This window comes from Panulirus ornatus, chromosome 65, assembly GCF_036320965.1.
Source record: "Panulirus ornatus isolate Po-2019 chromosome 65, ASM3632096v1, whole genome shotgun sequence".
In the NCBI taxonomy this organism is placed as follows: Eukaryota; Metazoa; Arthropoda; class Malacostraca; order Decapoda; family Palinuridae; genus Panulirus; species Panulirus ornatus.
Window position 1 is genome coordinate 487,696 of NC_092288.1, and position 12,159 is coordinate 499,854.

Consider the following 12,159-nt stretch of genomic DNA (forward strand, 5'->3'; position numbering starts at 1 on the left):
GTTCCCTACTGCATTTTGTGTGTATTGTAACAAAAGATGTATAATCAGTTTATCTGTATGGAGATTTTCTCTACAATAGAACATAATTTTACATTAATGTTTTGTCACAGTGGCCTGCATTTTAGAGGACTAATGATCCAGCTGCTGTTTTAGATCCCCACCAGTGAGTGAGCACATTGTTTCCTGAACACCCACCTGTTAATGAGCATTGTTAATTTGAACACCTCCCTCTTGCTGTTTCTTAAGTACAAGTTATTACATACAAAGAGAAGCCTTATTCATTTTGAAAATTACATATACAAGAAAGTTCTTGATTTTCTAATATAGGTGTACAATCTTGATACCCTTTCTTTCATCCATGTATATATACATAAAGCCCTTTTTATCCTTTAGCAAAGGTATTCAAACAAAGTCATACTCTTCCTCTCCTTATTACAAATATATGAAAAGGTATACTCATCTACACCTTGGTACATACATACAACCACTCATACCCATTCCTTTCTTACTAAAGTTTATAAAAAACGTTTCACTCACTCCTTCCTTAGTACAAGTGCACATGACACAGGGAGAGATCCTTTCAGCTGCTCCAATGTTAATGTTGGTTCTGCCCACACCACAAGACACCCGTTCCTTCCACAATTCTAGGTTGACTCCAGGAAGGTCCCGACAGGATACTCTGGGGTTCCTTTAGAAAGACAAAAGCTGTTGTAATGCTGGTAAGAATGAGCTTTACAGCTATTAAACAATCCTTTCACAAAACCATAAATAACATGTATACAAATTTACAGCCTGAATTTGGCAATATATGGAGATTATGTATTATTTTTTTTTTTTAGTATTTTTGCCTAAAATTTTTTGTATACAAGCCAAAAACGTAAGTGTACAGTAAGTGAAATCTTAAAATATATTATATATATATATATATATATATATATATATATATATATATATATATATATATATATTATACATAATCACAGTTTCCTGCATCAGCGAGTTGGTACAAGGAAAACAAGCGAAGAATGGTCCAACCACCCACACACACATATATATATATATATATATATATATATATATATATATATATATATATATATATAGGTGAGAACAAAGGAGGTAAGGGGAGTGGGGGAGGAATGGGATGTATTTAGGGAAGCAGTGATGGCTTGCACAAAAGATACTTGTGGCATGAAAAGCGTGGGAGGTGGGTTGATTAGAAAGGGTAGTGAGTGGTGGGATGAAGTAAGATTATTAGTGAAAGAGAAGAGAGAGGCATTTGGACGGTTTTTGCAGGGAAAAAATTCAAATGAGTGGGAGATGTATAAAAGAAAGAGGCAGGAGGTCAAGAGAAAGGTGCAAGAGGTGAAAAAGAGGGCAAATGAGAGTTGAGGTGAGAGAGTATCATTAAATTTCAGGGAGAATAAAAAGATGTTTTGGAAGGAGGTAAATAAAGTGCGTAAGACAAGTAAGCAAATGGGAACTTCAGTGAAGGGGGCTAATGGGGAGGTGATAACGAGTAGTGGTGATGTGAGAAGGAGATGGAGTGAGTATTTTGAAGGTTTGTTGAATGTGTTTGATAATAGAGTGGCAGGTATAGGGTGTTTTGGTAGAGGTGGTGTGCAAAGTGAGAGGGTTAGGGAAAATGATTTGGTAAATAGAAAAGAGGTAGTAAAAGCTTTACGGAAGATGAAAGCCGGCAAGGCAGCAGGTTTGGATGGTAATGTACAAAGGCAAAGGGGATAAGAGTGAGTGTTCAAATTACAGAGGTATAAGTTTGTTGAGTATTCCTGGTAAATTATATGGGAGGGTATTGATTGAGAGGGTGAAGGCATGTACAGAGCATCAGATTGGGGAAGAGCAGTGTGGTTTCAGAAGTGGTAGAGGACGTGTGGATCAGGTGTTTGCTTTGAAGAATGTATGTGAGAAATACTTAGAAAAGTAAATGGATTTGTATGTAGCATTTATGGATCTGGAGAAGGCACATGATAGAGTTGATAGAGATGCTCTGTGGAAGGTACTAAGAATATATGGTGTGGGAGGCAAGTTGTTAGAAGCAGTGAAAAGTTTTTATCAAGGCTGTAAGGCATGTGTACATGTAGAAAGAGAGGAAAGTGATTCGTTCTCAGTGAATGTAGGTTTGCGGCAGGGGTGTGTGATGTCTCCATGGTTGTTTAATTTGTTTATGGATGGAGTTGTTAGGGAGGTGAATGCACGAGTTTTGGAGAGAGGGGCAAGTATGCAGTCTGTTGGGGATGAGAGAGCTTGGGAAGTGAGTCAGTTGTTGTTCGCTGATGATAGTGTGCTGGTGGCTGATTCATGTGAGAAACTGCAGAAGCTGGTGACTGAGTTTGGTAAAGTGTGTGCAAGAAGAAAGTTAAGAGTAAATGTGAATAAGAGCAAGGTTATTAGGTACAGTGGGGTTGAGGGTCAAGTCAATTGGGAGGTAAGTTTGAATGGAGAAAAACTGGAGGAAGTAAAGTGTTTTAGGTATCCGGGAGTGGATCCGGCAACGGACGGAACCATGGAAGCGGAAGTGAACCATAGGGTAGGGGAGGGGGCGAAAATTCTGGGAGCCTTGAAGAATGTTTGGAAGTCGAGAACATTATCTCGGAAAGCAAAAATGGGTATGTTTGAAGGAATAGTGGTTCCAACAATGTTGTATGGTTGCAAGGCGTGGGCTATGGATAGAGTTGTGCGCAGGAGGGTGGATGTGCTGGAAATGAGATGTTTGAGGACAATATGTGGTGTGAGGTGGTTTGATCAAGTAAGTAATGCAAGGGTAAGAGAGAGGTGTGGAAATAAAAAGAGTGTGGTTGAGAGAGCAGAAGAGGGTGTTTTGAAATGGTTTGGTCACATGGAGAGAATGAGTGAGGAAAGATTGACCAAGAGGATATATGTGTCAGAGGTGGAGGGAACGAGGAGAAGTGGGAGACCAAATTGGAGGTGGAAGGATGGATTGAAAAAGATTTTGAGTGATTAGGGCCTGAACATGCAGGAGGGTGAAAGGCGAGCAAGGAATAGAGTGAATTGGAACGATGTGGTATACCGGGGTCGACGTGCTGTCAATGGATTGAACCAGGGCATGTAATGCGTCAGGGGTAAACCATGGAAAGTTCTGTGGGGCCTGGATGTGGAAAGGGAGCTGTGGTTTCAGTGCATTATTACATGACAGCTAGGGAATGAGTGTGAACGAATAGGGCCTTTGTTGTCTTTCCTAGCGCTACCTCTCACACATGAGGGGGGAGGGGGTTGTTATTCCATGTGTGGCGAGGTGGCAATGGGAATAAATAAAGGCAGAGAGTATGAATTATGTACATGTGTATATATGTATATGTCTGTGTGTGTATATATATGTGTACATTGAGATGTATAGGTATGTATATTTGTGTGTGTGGACGTGTATGTATATCCATGTGTATGTGGGTGGGTTGGGCCATTCTTTCGTCTGTTTCCTTGCGCTACCTCGCTAACGCGGGAGACAGCGACAAAGCAAAATAACTATATATATATATATATATATATATATATATATATATATATATATTTATTCGAGGATGTAAGGCATGTGTACGTGTAGGAAGAGAGGAAAGTGATTGGTTCTCAGTGAATGTAGGTTTGCGGCAGGGGTGTGTGATGTCTCCATGGTTGTTTAATTTGTTTATGGATGGGGTTGTTAGGGAGGTGAATGCAAGAGTTTTGGAAAGAGGGGCAAGTATGAAGTCTGTTGGGGATGAGAGAGCTTGGGAAGTGAGTCAGTTGTTGTTCGCTGATGATACAGCGCTGGTGGCTGATTCATGTGAGAAACTGCAGAAGCTGGTGACTGAGTTTGGTAAAGTGTGTGCAAGAAGAAAGTTAAGAGTAAATGTGAATACGAGCAAGGAAATTAGGTACAGTAGTGTTGAGGGTCAAGTCAATTGGGAGGTAAGTTTGAATGGAGAAAAACTGGAGAAAGTAAAGTGTTTTAGATATCTGGGAGTGGATCTGGCAGAGGATGGAACCATGGAAGCGGAAGTGGATCATAGGGTGGGGGAGGGGGCGAAAATCCTGGGAGCCTTGAAGAATGTGTGGAAGTTGAGAACATTATCTCGGAAAGCAAAAATGGGTATGTTTGAAGGAATAGTGGTTCCAACAATGTTGTATGGTTGCGAGGCGTAGGCTATGGATAGAGTTGTGCGCAGGAGGATGGATGTTCTGGAAATGAGATGTTTGAGGACAATGTGTGGTGTGAGGTGGTTTGATCGAGTAAGTAACGTAAGGGTAAGAGAGATGTGTGGAAATAAAAAGAGCGTGGTTGAGAGAGCAGAAGAGGGTGTTTTGAAGTGGTTTAGGCACATGGAGAGAATGAGTGAGGAAAGACTGACCAAGAGGATATATGTGTCGGAGGTGGAGGGAACGAGGAGAAGTGGGAGACCAAATTGGAGGTGGAAAGATGGAGTGAAAAAGATTTTGTGTGATCGGGGCCTGAACATACAGGAGGGTGAAAGGAGGGCAAGGAATAGAGTGAATTGGATCGATGTGGTATACCGGGGTTGACGTGCTGTCAGTGGATTGAATCAGGACATGTGAAGCATCTGGGGTAAACCATGGAAACCTGTGTAGGTATGTATATTTGCGTGTGTGGATGTATGTATACACATGTGTATGGGGGTGGGTTGGGCCATTTCTTTCGTCTGTTTCCTTGCGCTACCTTGCAAATGCGGGAGACAGCGTCAAAAAATATATATATATATATATATATATATATATATTCACTGCTTCTAACAACTTGCCTCCCACACCATATATTCTTAGTACCTTCCACAGAGCATCTCTATCAACTCTATCATATGCCTTCCCCAGATCCATAAATGCTACATACAAATCCATTTGCTTTTCTAAGTATTTCTCACATACATTCTTCAAAGCAAACACCTGATCCACACATCCTCTACCACTTCTGAAACCACAATGCTCTTCCCCAAACTGATGCTCTGTACATGCCTTCACCCTCTCAATCAATACCCTCCCATATAATTTACCAGGAATACTCGACAAAATTATACCTCTGTAATTTGAGCACTCACTCTTATCCCCTTTGCCTTTGTACAATGGCACTATGCAAGCATTCCGCCAATCCTCAGGCACCTCACCATGAATCATACATACATTAAATAACCTTACCAACCAGTCAACAATACAGTCACCCCCTTTTTTAATAAATTCCACTGCAATACCATCCAAACCTGCTGCCTTGCCAGCTTTCATCTTTGGCAAAGCTTTTACTACCTCTTCTCTGTTTACCAAATCATTTTCCCTAACCCTCACACTTTGCACACCACCTCGACCAAAACACCCTACATCAGCCACTCTATCCTCAAACACATTCAACAAACCTTCAAAATACTCACTCCATCTCCTTTTCACATCACCACTGCTTGTTATCACCTCCCCATTAGCCCCCTTCACTGAAGTTCCCATTTGCTCTCTTGTCTTACACACTTTATTTACCTCCTTCCAGAACATCTTTTTATTCTCCCTAAAATTTAATGATACTCTCTCTCACCCCAACTCTCATTTGCCTTCTTTTTCACCTCTTGTACCTTTCTCTTGACCTCCTGTCTCTTTCTTTTATACATCTCCCACTCATTTGCATTTTTTCCCTGCAAAAATCGTCCAAATGCCTCTCTCTTCTCTTTCGCTAATAATCTTACTTCTTCATCCCACTACACCCTACCCTTTCTAATCAACCCACCTCCCACGCTTCTCATGCCACAAGCTTCTTTTGCGCAAGCCATCACTGCTTCCCTAAATACATCCCATTCCTCCCCCACTACCTTTACCTCCTTTGTTCTCACCTTTTTCCATTCTGTACTCAGTCTCTCCTGGTACTTCCTCACACAAGTCTCCTTCCCAAGCTCACTTACTCTCACCACCCTCTTCACCCCAACATTCTCTCTTCTTTTCTGAAAACCCCTACAAATCTTCACCTTCGCCTCCACATGATAATGATCAGACATCCCTCCAGTTGCACCTCTCAGCACATTAACATCCAAAAGTCTCTCTCGCGCGCCTGCCAATTAACACGTAATCCAGTAACGCTCTCTGGCCATCCCTCCTACTTACATACATATATTTATGTATGTCTCGCTTTTTAAACCAGGTATTCCCAATCACCAGTTCTTTTTCAGCACATAAATCTACAAGCTCTTCACCATTTCCATTTACAACACTGAACACCCCATGTACACCAATTATTCCCTCAACTGCCACATTACTCACCTTTGCATTCAAATCACCCATCACTATAACCCGGTCTTGTGCATCAAAACCACTAAGACACTCATTCAGCTGCTTCCAAAACACTTGCCTCTCATGATCTTTCTTCTCATGCCCAGGTGCATATGCACCAATAATCACCCATCTCTCTCCAACAACTTTCAGTTTTACCCATATTAATCGAGAATTTACTGGAGGAAGTGAAGTGTTTTAGATATCAGGGAGTGGATCTGGCAGCGGATGGAACCATGGAAGCGGAAGTGGATCATAGGGTGGGGGAGGGGGCGAAAATTCTGGGGGCCTTGAAGAATGTGTGGAAGTCGAGAACATTATCTCGGAAAGCAAAAATGGGTATGTTTGAAGGAATAGTGGTTCCAACAATGTTGTATGGTTGTGAGGCGTGGGCTATGGATAGAGTTGTGCGCAGGAGGATGGATGTGCTGGAAATGAGATGTTTGAGGACAATGTGTGGTGTGAGGTGGTTTGATCGAGTGAGTAACGTAAGGGTAAGAGAGATGTGTGGAAATAAAAGAGCGTGGTTGAGAGAGCAGAAGAAGGTGTTTTGAAGTGGTTTGGGCACATGGAGAGAATGAGTGAGGAAAGATTGACCAAGAGGATATATGTGTCGGAGGTGGAGGGAACGAGGAGAAGAGGGAGACCAAATTGGAGGTGGAAAGATGGAGTGAAAAAGATTTTGTGTGATCGGGGCCTGAATATGCAGGAGGGTGAAAGGAGGGCAAGGAATAGAGTGAATTGGAGCGATGTGGTATACCGGGGTTGACGTGCTGTCAGTGGATTGAATCAAGGCATGTGAAGCGTCTGGGGTAAACCATGGAAAGCTGTGTAGGTATATATATTTGCGTGTGTGGACGTATGTATATACATGTGTATGGGGGGGGGGTTGGGCCATTTCTTTCGTCTGTTTCCTTGCGCTACCTCGCAAACGCGGGAGACAGCGACAAAGTATAATAAAAAAAATATAAAAATAATACATTCTATCACATACTCCCACAACTCCTGTTTCAGGAGTACTGCTACTCCTTCCCTTGCTCTTGTCCTCTCACTAACCCCTGACTTTACTCCCAAGACATTGCCAAACCACTCTTCCCCTTTACCCTTGAGCTTCGTTTCACTCAGAGCCAAAATATCCAGGTTCCTTTCCTCAAACATACTACCTATCTCTCCTTTTTTCACATCTTGGTTACATCCTCACACATTTAGACACCCCAGTCTGAGCCTTCGAGGAGGATGAGCACTCCCCGCGTGACTCCTTCTTCTGTTTCCCATTTTAGAAAGTTAAAAAATACAAGGAGGGGAGGATTTCTGGCCCCCCGCTCCCGTCCCCTCTAATCGCCTCCTACGACACGCGAGGAATGCGTGGGAAGTATTCTTTCACCCCTATCCCCAGGGATAATATACATATATATATATATATATATATATATATATATATATATATATATATATACATACGCACATATAAACATATACATATATATACATATGAAAAATGTAAGAAATAATTTAGAAAACTGAAACTTCTAGCTTGAATATATATATATATATATATATATATATATATATATATATATATATATATATATATATATATATCCCTGGGGATAGGGGAGAAAGAATACATCCCATGTATTCCCTGCGTGTCGTAGAAGGTGACTAAAAGGGAAGGGAACAGGGGGGCTAGAAATCCTCCCCTCTTTTTTTTTTTTTTTTTCTCAAAGAAGGAACAGAGAAGGGGGCCCGATGAGAATATTCCCTCAAATGCCCAGTCCTCTGTTCTTAACGCTACCTCGCTAACGCGGGAAATGGCAAATAGTATGAAAGAGTGATGGGGGCCTGAACATGCAGGAGGGGGAAAGGCAGGCAAGGAATAGAGTGAATTGGATCGATGTGGTATACCGGGGTTGATGTGCTGTCAGTGGATTGAATCAGGGCATGTGAAGCGTCTGGGGTAACCCATGGAAAGTTGTGTGGGGCCTGGATGTGGAAAGGGAGCTGTGGTTTCGGTGCATTATTGCATGACAGCTAGAGACTGAGTGTGAACGAATGGGGCCTTTGTTGTCTTTTCCTAGCGCTACCCTCGCACACATGAGGGGGGAGGGGGATGGTATTCCATGTGTGGCGAGGTGGCAATGGGAATGAATAAAGGCAGACAGTGTGAATTGTGTGCATGGGTATATATGTATGTGTCTGTGTGTGTATATATATGTGTACATTGAGATGTATAGGTATGTATATTTTGCGTGTGTGGACATGTATGTATATACATGTGTATGGGGGTGGGTTTGGCCATTTCTTTCGTCTGTTTCCTTGCGCTACTTCGCAAACGCAGGAGACAGCGACAAAGCAAAATAAATAAAAAGCGAGATATACATAAGTATACATATGTAAGTAGGAGAGATGGCCATGGAGCGTTATTGGATTACGTGTTAATTGACAGGCGTGCAAAAGAGAGACTTTTCGATGTAAATGTGCTGAGAGGTGCAACTGGAGGGATGTCTGATCATTATCTTGTGGAGGCTAACGTGAGGATTTGTATGGGTTTTCAGAAAAGAAGAGTGAATGTTGGGTGAAGAGGGTGGTGAAAGTAAGTGAGCTTGGGAAGGAGACTTGTGTGAGGAAGTACCAGGAGAGACTGAGTACAGAATGGAAAAAGGTGAGAAAAATGGAGGTAAGGGGAGTGGGGGGAGGAATGGGATGTATTTAGGGAATCAGTGATGGAGTGCGCAAAAGATGCTTGTGGCACGAGAAGCATGGGAGGTGGGTTGATTAGAAAGGGTAGTGAGTAGTGGGATGAAGAAGTAAGATTATTAGTGAAAGAGAAGAGAGAGGCATTTGGATGATTTTTGCAGGGAAAAAATGCAATTGAGTGGGAGATGTATAAAAGAAAGAGACAGGAGGTCAAGAGAAAGGTGCAAGAGGTGAAAAAGAGGGCAAATGAGAGTTGGGGTGAGAGAGTATCATTAAATTTTAGGGAGGATAAAAAGATGTTTGGAAGGAGGTAAATAAACTGCATAAGACAAGGAGCAAATGGAAACTTCAGTGAAGGGCGCTAATGGGGAGGTGATAACAAGTAGTGGTGATGTGAGAAGGAGATGGAGTGAGTATTTTGAAGGTTTGTTGAATGTGTTTGATGATAGAGTGGCAGATATAGGGTGTCTTGGTCAGAGGTGGTGTGCAAAGTGAGAGGGTTGGGAAGATGATTTGGTAAACAGAGAAGAGGTAGTAAAAGCTTTGCGGAAGATGAAAGCCGGCAAGGCAGCAGGTTTGGATGTATTGCAGTGGAATTATTAAAAAGGGGTGACTGTATATTGACTGTGTAAGGTATTAATGTATGTATGACCATGGAGTACTGAGTTTGCGGAATGCGTGCATAGTGCCATTGTACAAGGCAAAGGGATAAGAGTGAGGCTCAAATTACAGAGGTTAAGTTGTTGAGTATTCCTGGTAAATTATATGGGAGGGTATTGATTGAGAGGGTGAAGGCATGTACAGAGCATCAGATTGGGGAAGAGCAGTGTGGTTTCAGAAGTGGTAGAGGAGTGTGGATCAGGTGTTTGCTTTGAAGAATGTATGTGAGAAATACTTAGAAAAGTAAATGGATTTGTATGTAGCATTTATGGATCTGGAGAAGGCACATGATAGAGTTGATAGAGATGCTCTGTGGAAGGTACTAAGAATATATGGTGTGGGAGGCAAGTTGTTAGAAGCAGTGAAAAGTTTTTATCAAGGCTGTAAGGCATGTGTACATGTAGAAAGAGAGGAAAGTGATTGGTTCTCAGTGAATGTAGGTTTGTGGCAGGGGTGATGTCTCCATGGTTGTTTAATTTGTTTATGGATGGAGTTGTTAGGGAGGTGAATGCACGAGTTTTGGAGAGAGGGCAAGTATGCAGTCTGTTGGGGATGAGAGAGCTTGGAAGTGAGTCAGTTGTTGTTCGCTGATGATAGTGTGCTGGTGGCTGATTCATGTGAGAAACTGCAGAAGCTGGTGACTGAGTTTGGTAAAGTGTGTGCAAGAAGAAAGTTAAGAGTGTGTGAGTCTCATGGTTGTTTAATTGTTATGGATGGGTTGTTGGAGGTCAATCAAAGTTTGGAAAGGGGCAACTATGAAGTTTTGTGGATGAGAGAGCTTGGGAAGTGAGTCAGTGTTGTTACGTGATGATCGCGCTGGTGGTGATTCATGTGAGAAACTGCAGAAACTGTGACCTGAGTTGGAAGTGTAAGTGAAACAGAGGGTAAGTGAAAAGGCAAGGTATTAGAAGTTGGGAGGTCAGTATGAAGGGGTAAGTTTGATGGAAAAAGTCGAGAACATTATCTCGGAAAGCAAAATAGGTATGTTTGAAGGAATAGTGGTTCCAACAATGTTGTATGGTTGAAGGCGTGGGCTATGGATAGAGTTGTGCGCAGGAGGATGGATGTGCTGGAAATAAGATGTTTGAGGACAATAGTGTGGTGTGAGGTGGTTTGATCGAGTAAGTAACGTAAGGGTAAGAGAGATGTGTGGAAATAAAAAGAGCGTGGTTGAGAGAGCAGAAGAGGGTGTTTTGAAGTGGTTTAGGCACATGGAGAGAATGAGTGAGGAAAGACTGACCAAGAGGATATATGTGTCGGAGGTGGAGGGAACGAGGAGAAGTGGGAGACCAAATTGGAGGTGGAAAGATGGAGTGAAAAAGATTTTGTGTGATCGGGGCCTGAACATACAGGAGGGTGAAAGGAGGGCAAGGAATAGAGTGAATTGGATCGATGTGGTATACCGGGGTTGACGTGCTGTCAGTGGATTGAATCAGGACATGTGAAGCATCTGGGGTAAACCATGGAAACCTGTGTAGGTATGTATATTTGCGTGTGTGGATGTATGTATACACATGTGTATGGGGGTGGGTTGGGCCATTTCTTTCGTCTGTTTCCTTGCGCTACCTTGCAAATGCGGGAGACAGCGTCAAAAAATATATATATATATATATATATATATATATATATATATATATATTCACTGCTTCTAACAACTTGCCTCCCACACCATATATTCTTAGTACCTTCCACAGAGCATCTCTATCAACTCTATCATATGCCTTCCCCAGATCCATAAATGCTACATACAAATCCATTTGCTTTTCTAAGTATTTCTCACATACATTCTTCAAAGCAAACACCTGATCCACACATCCTCTACCACTTCTGAAACCACAATGCTCTTCCCCAAACTGATGCTCTGTACATGCCTTCACCCTCTCAATCAATACCCTCCCATATAATTTACCAGGAATACTCGACAAAATTATACCTCTGTAATTTGAGCACTCACTCTTATCCCCTTTGCCTTTGTACAATGGCACTATGCAAGCATTCCGCCAATCCTCAGGCACCTCACCATGAATCATACATACATTAAATAACCTTACCAACCAGTCAACAATACAGTCACCCCCTTTTTTAATAAATTCCACTGCAATACCATCCAAACCTGCTGCCTTGCCAGCTTTCATCTTTGGCAAAGCTTTTACTACCTCTTCTCTGTTTACCAAATCATTTTCCCTAACCCTCACACTTTGCACACCACCTCGACCAAAACACCCTACATCAGCCACTCTATCCTCAAACACATTCAACAAACCTTCAAAATACTCACTCCATCTCCTTTTCACATCACCACTGCTTGTTATCACCTCCCCATTAGCCCCCTTCACTGAAGTTCCCATTTGCTCTCTTGTCTTACACACTTTATTTACCTCCTTCCAGAACATCTTTTTATTCTCCCTAAAATTTAATGATACTCTCTCTCACCCCAACTCTCATTTGCCTTCTTTTTCACCTCTTGTACCTTTCTCTTGACCTCCTGTCTCTTTCTTTTATACATCTCCCACTCATTTGCATTTTTTCCCT

General features: G+C 42.1%; 1 protein-coding gene and 1 long non-coding RNA gene across 5 annotated transcripts in view; one reads left to right on the top strand and one right to left on the bottom strand.

Moving 5' to 3' along the window:
• The window catches only part of LOC139746616 (uncharacterized), a 104,773-nt gene that overhangs the window by 46,260 nt on the left and 46,354 nt on the right, over positions 1-12,159 (top strand). The window lies entirely within an intron of this gene.
• Positions 1-12,159, bottom strand: part of LOC139746613 (uncharacterized) — a 257,343-nt gene that overhangs the window by 13,197 nt on the left and 231,987 nt on the right. For all 3 annotated transcript variants that reach the window (XM_071658030.1, XM_071658029.1, XM_071658031.1), the window contains one exon: positions 538-688. In XM_071658030.1, coding sequence (XP_071514131.1) covers positions 538-688 — 151 coding nt within the window. The remainder of the gene's footprint in view (positions 1-537; positions 689-12,159) is intronic.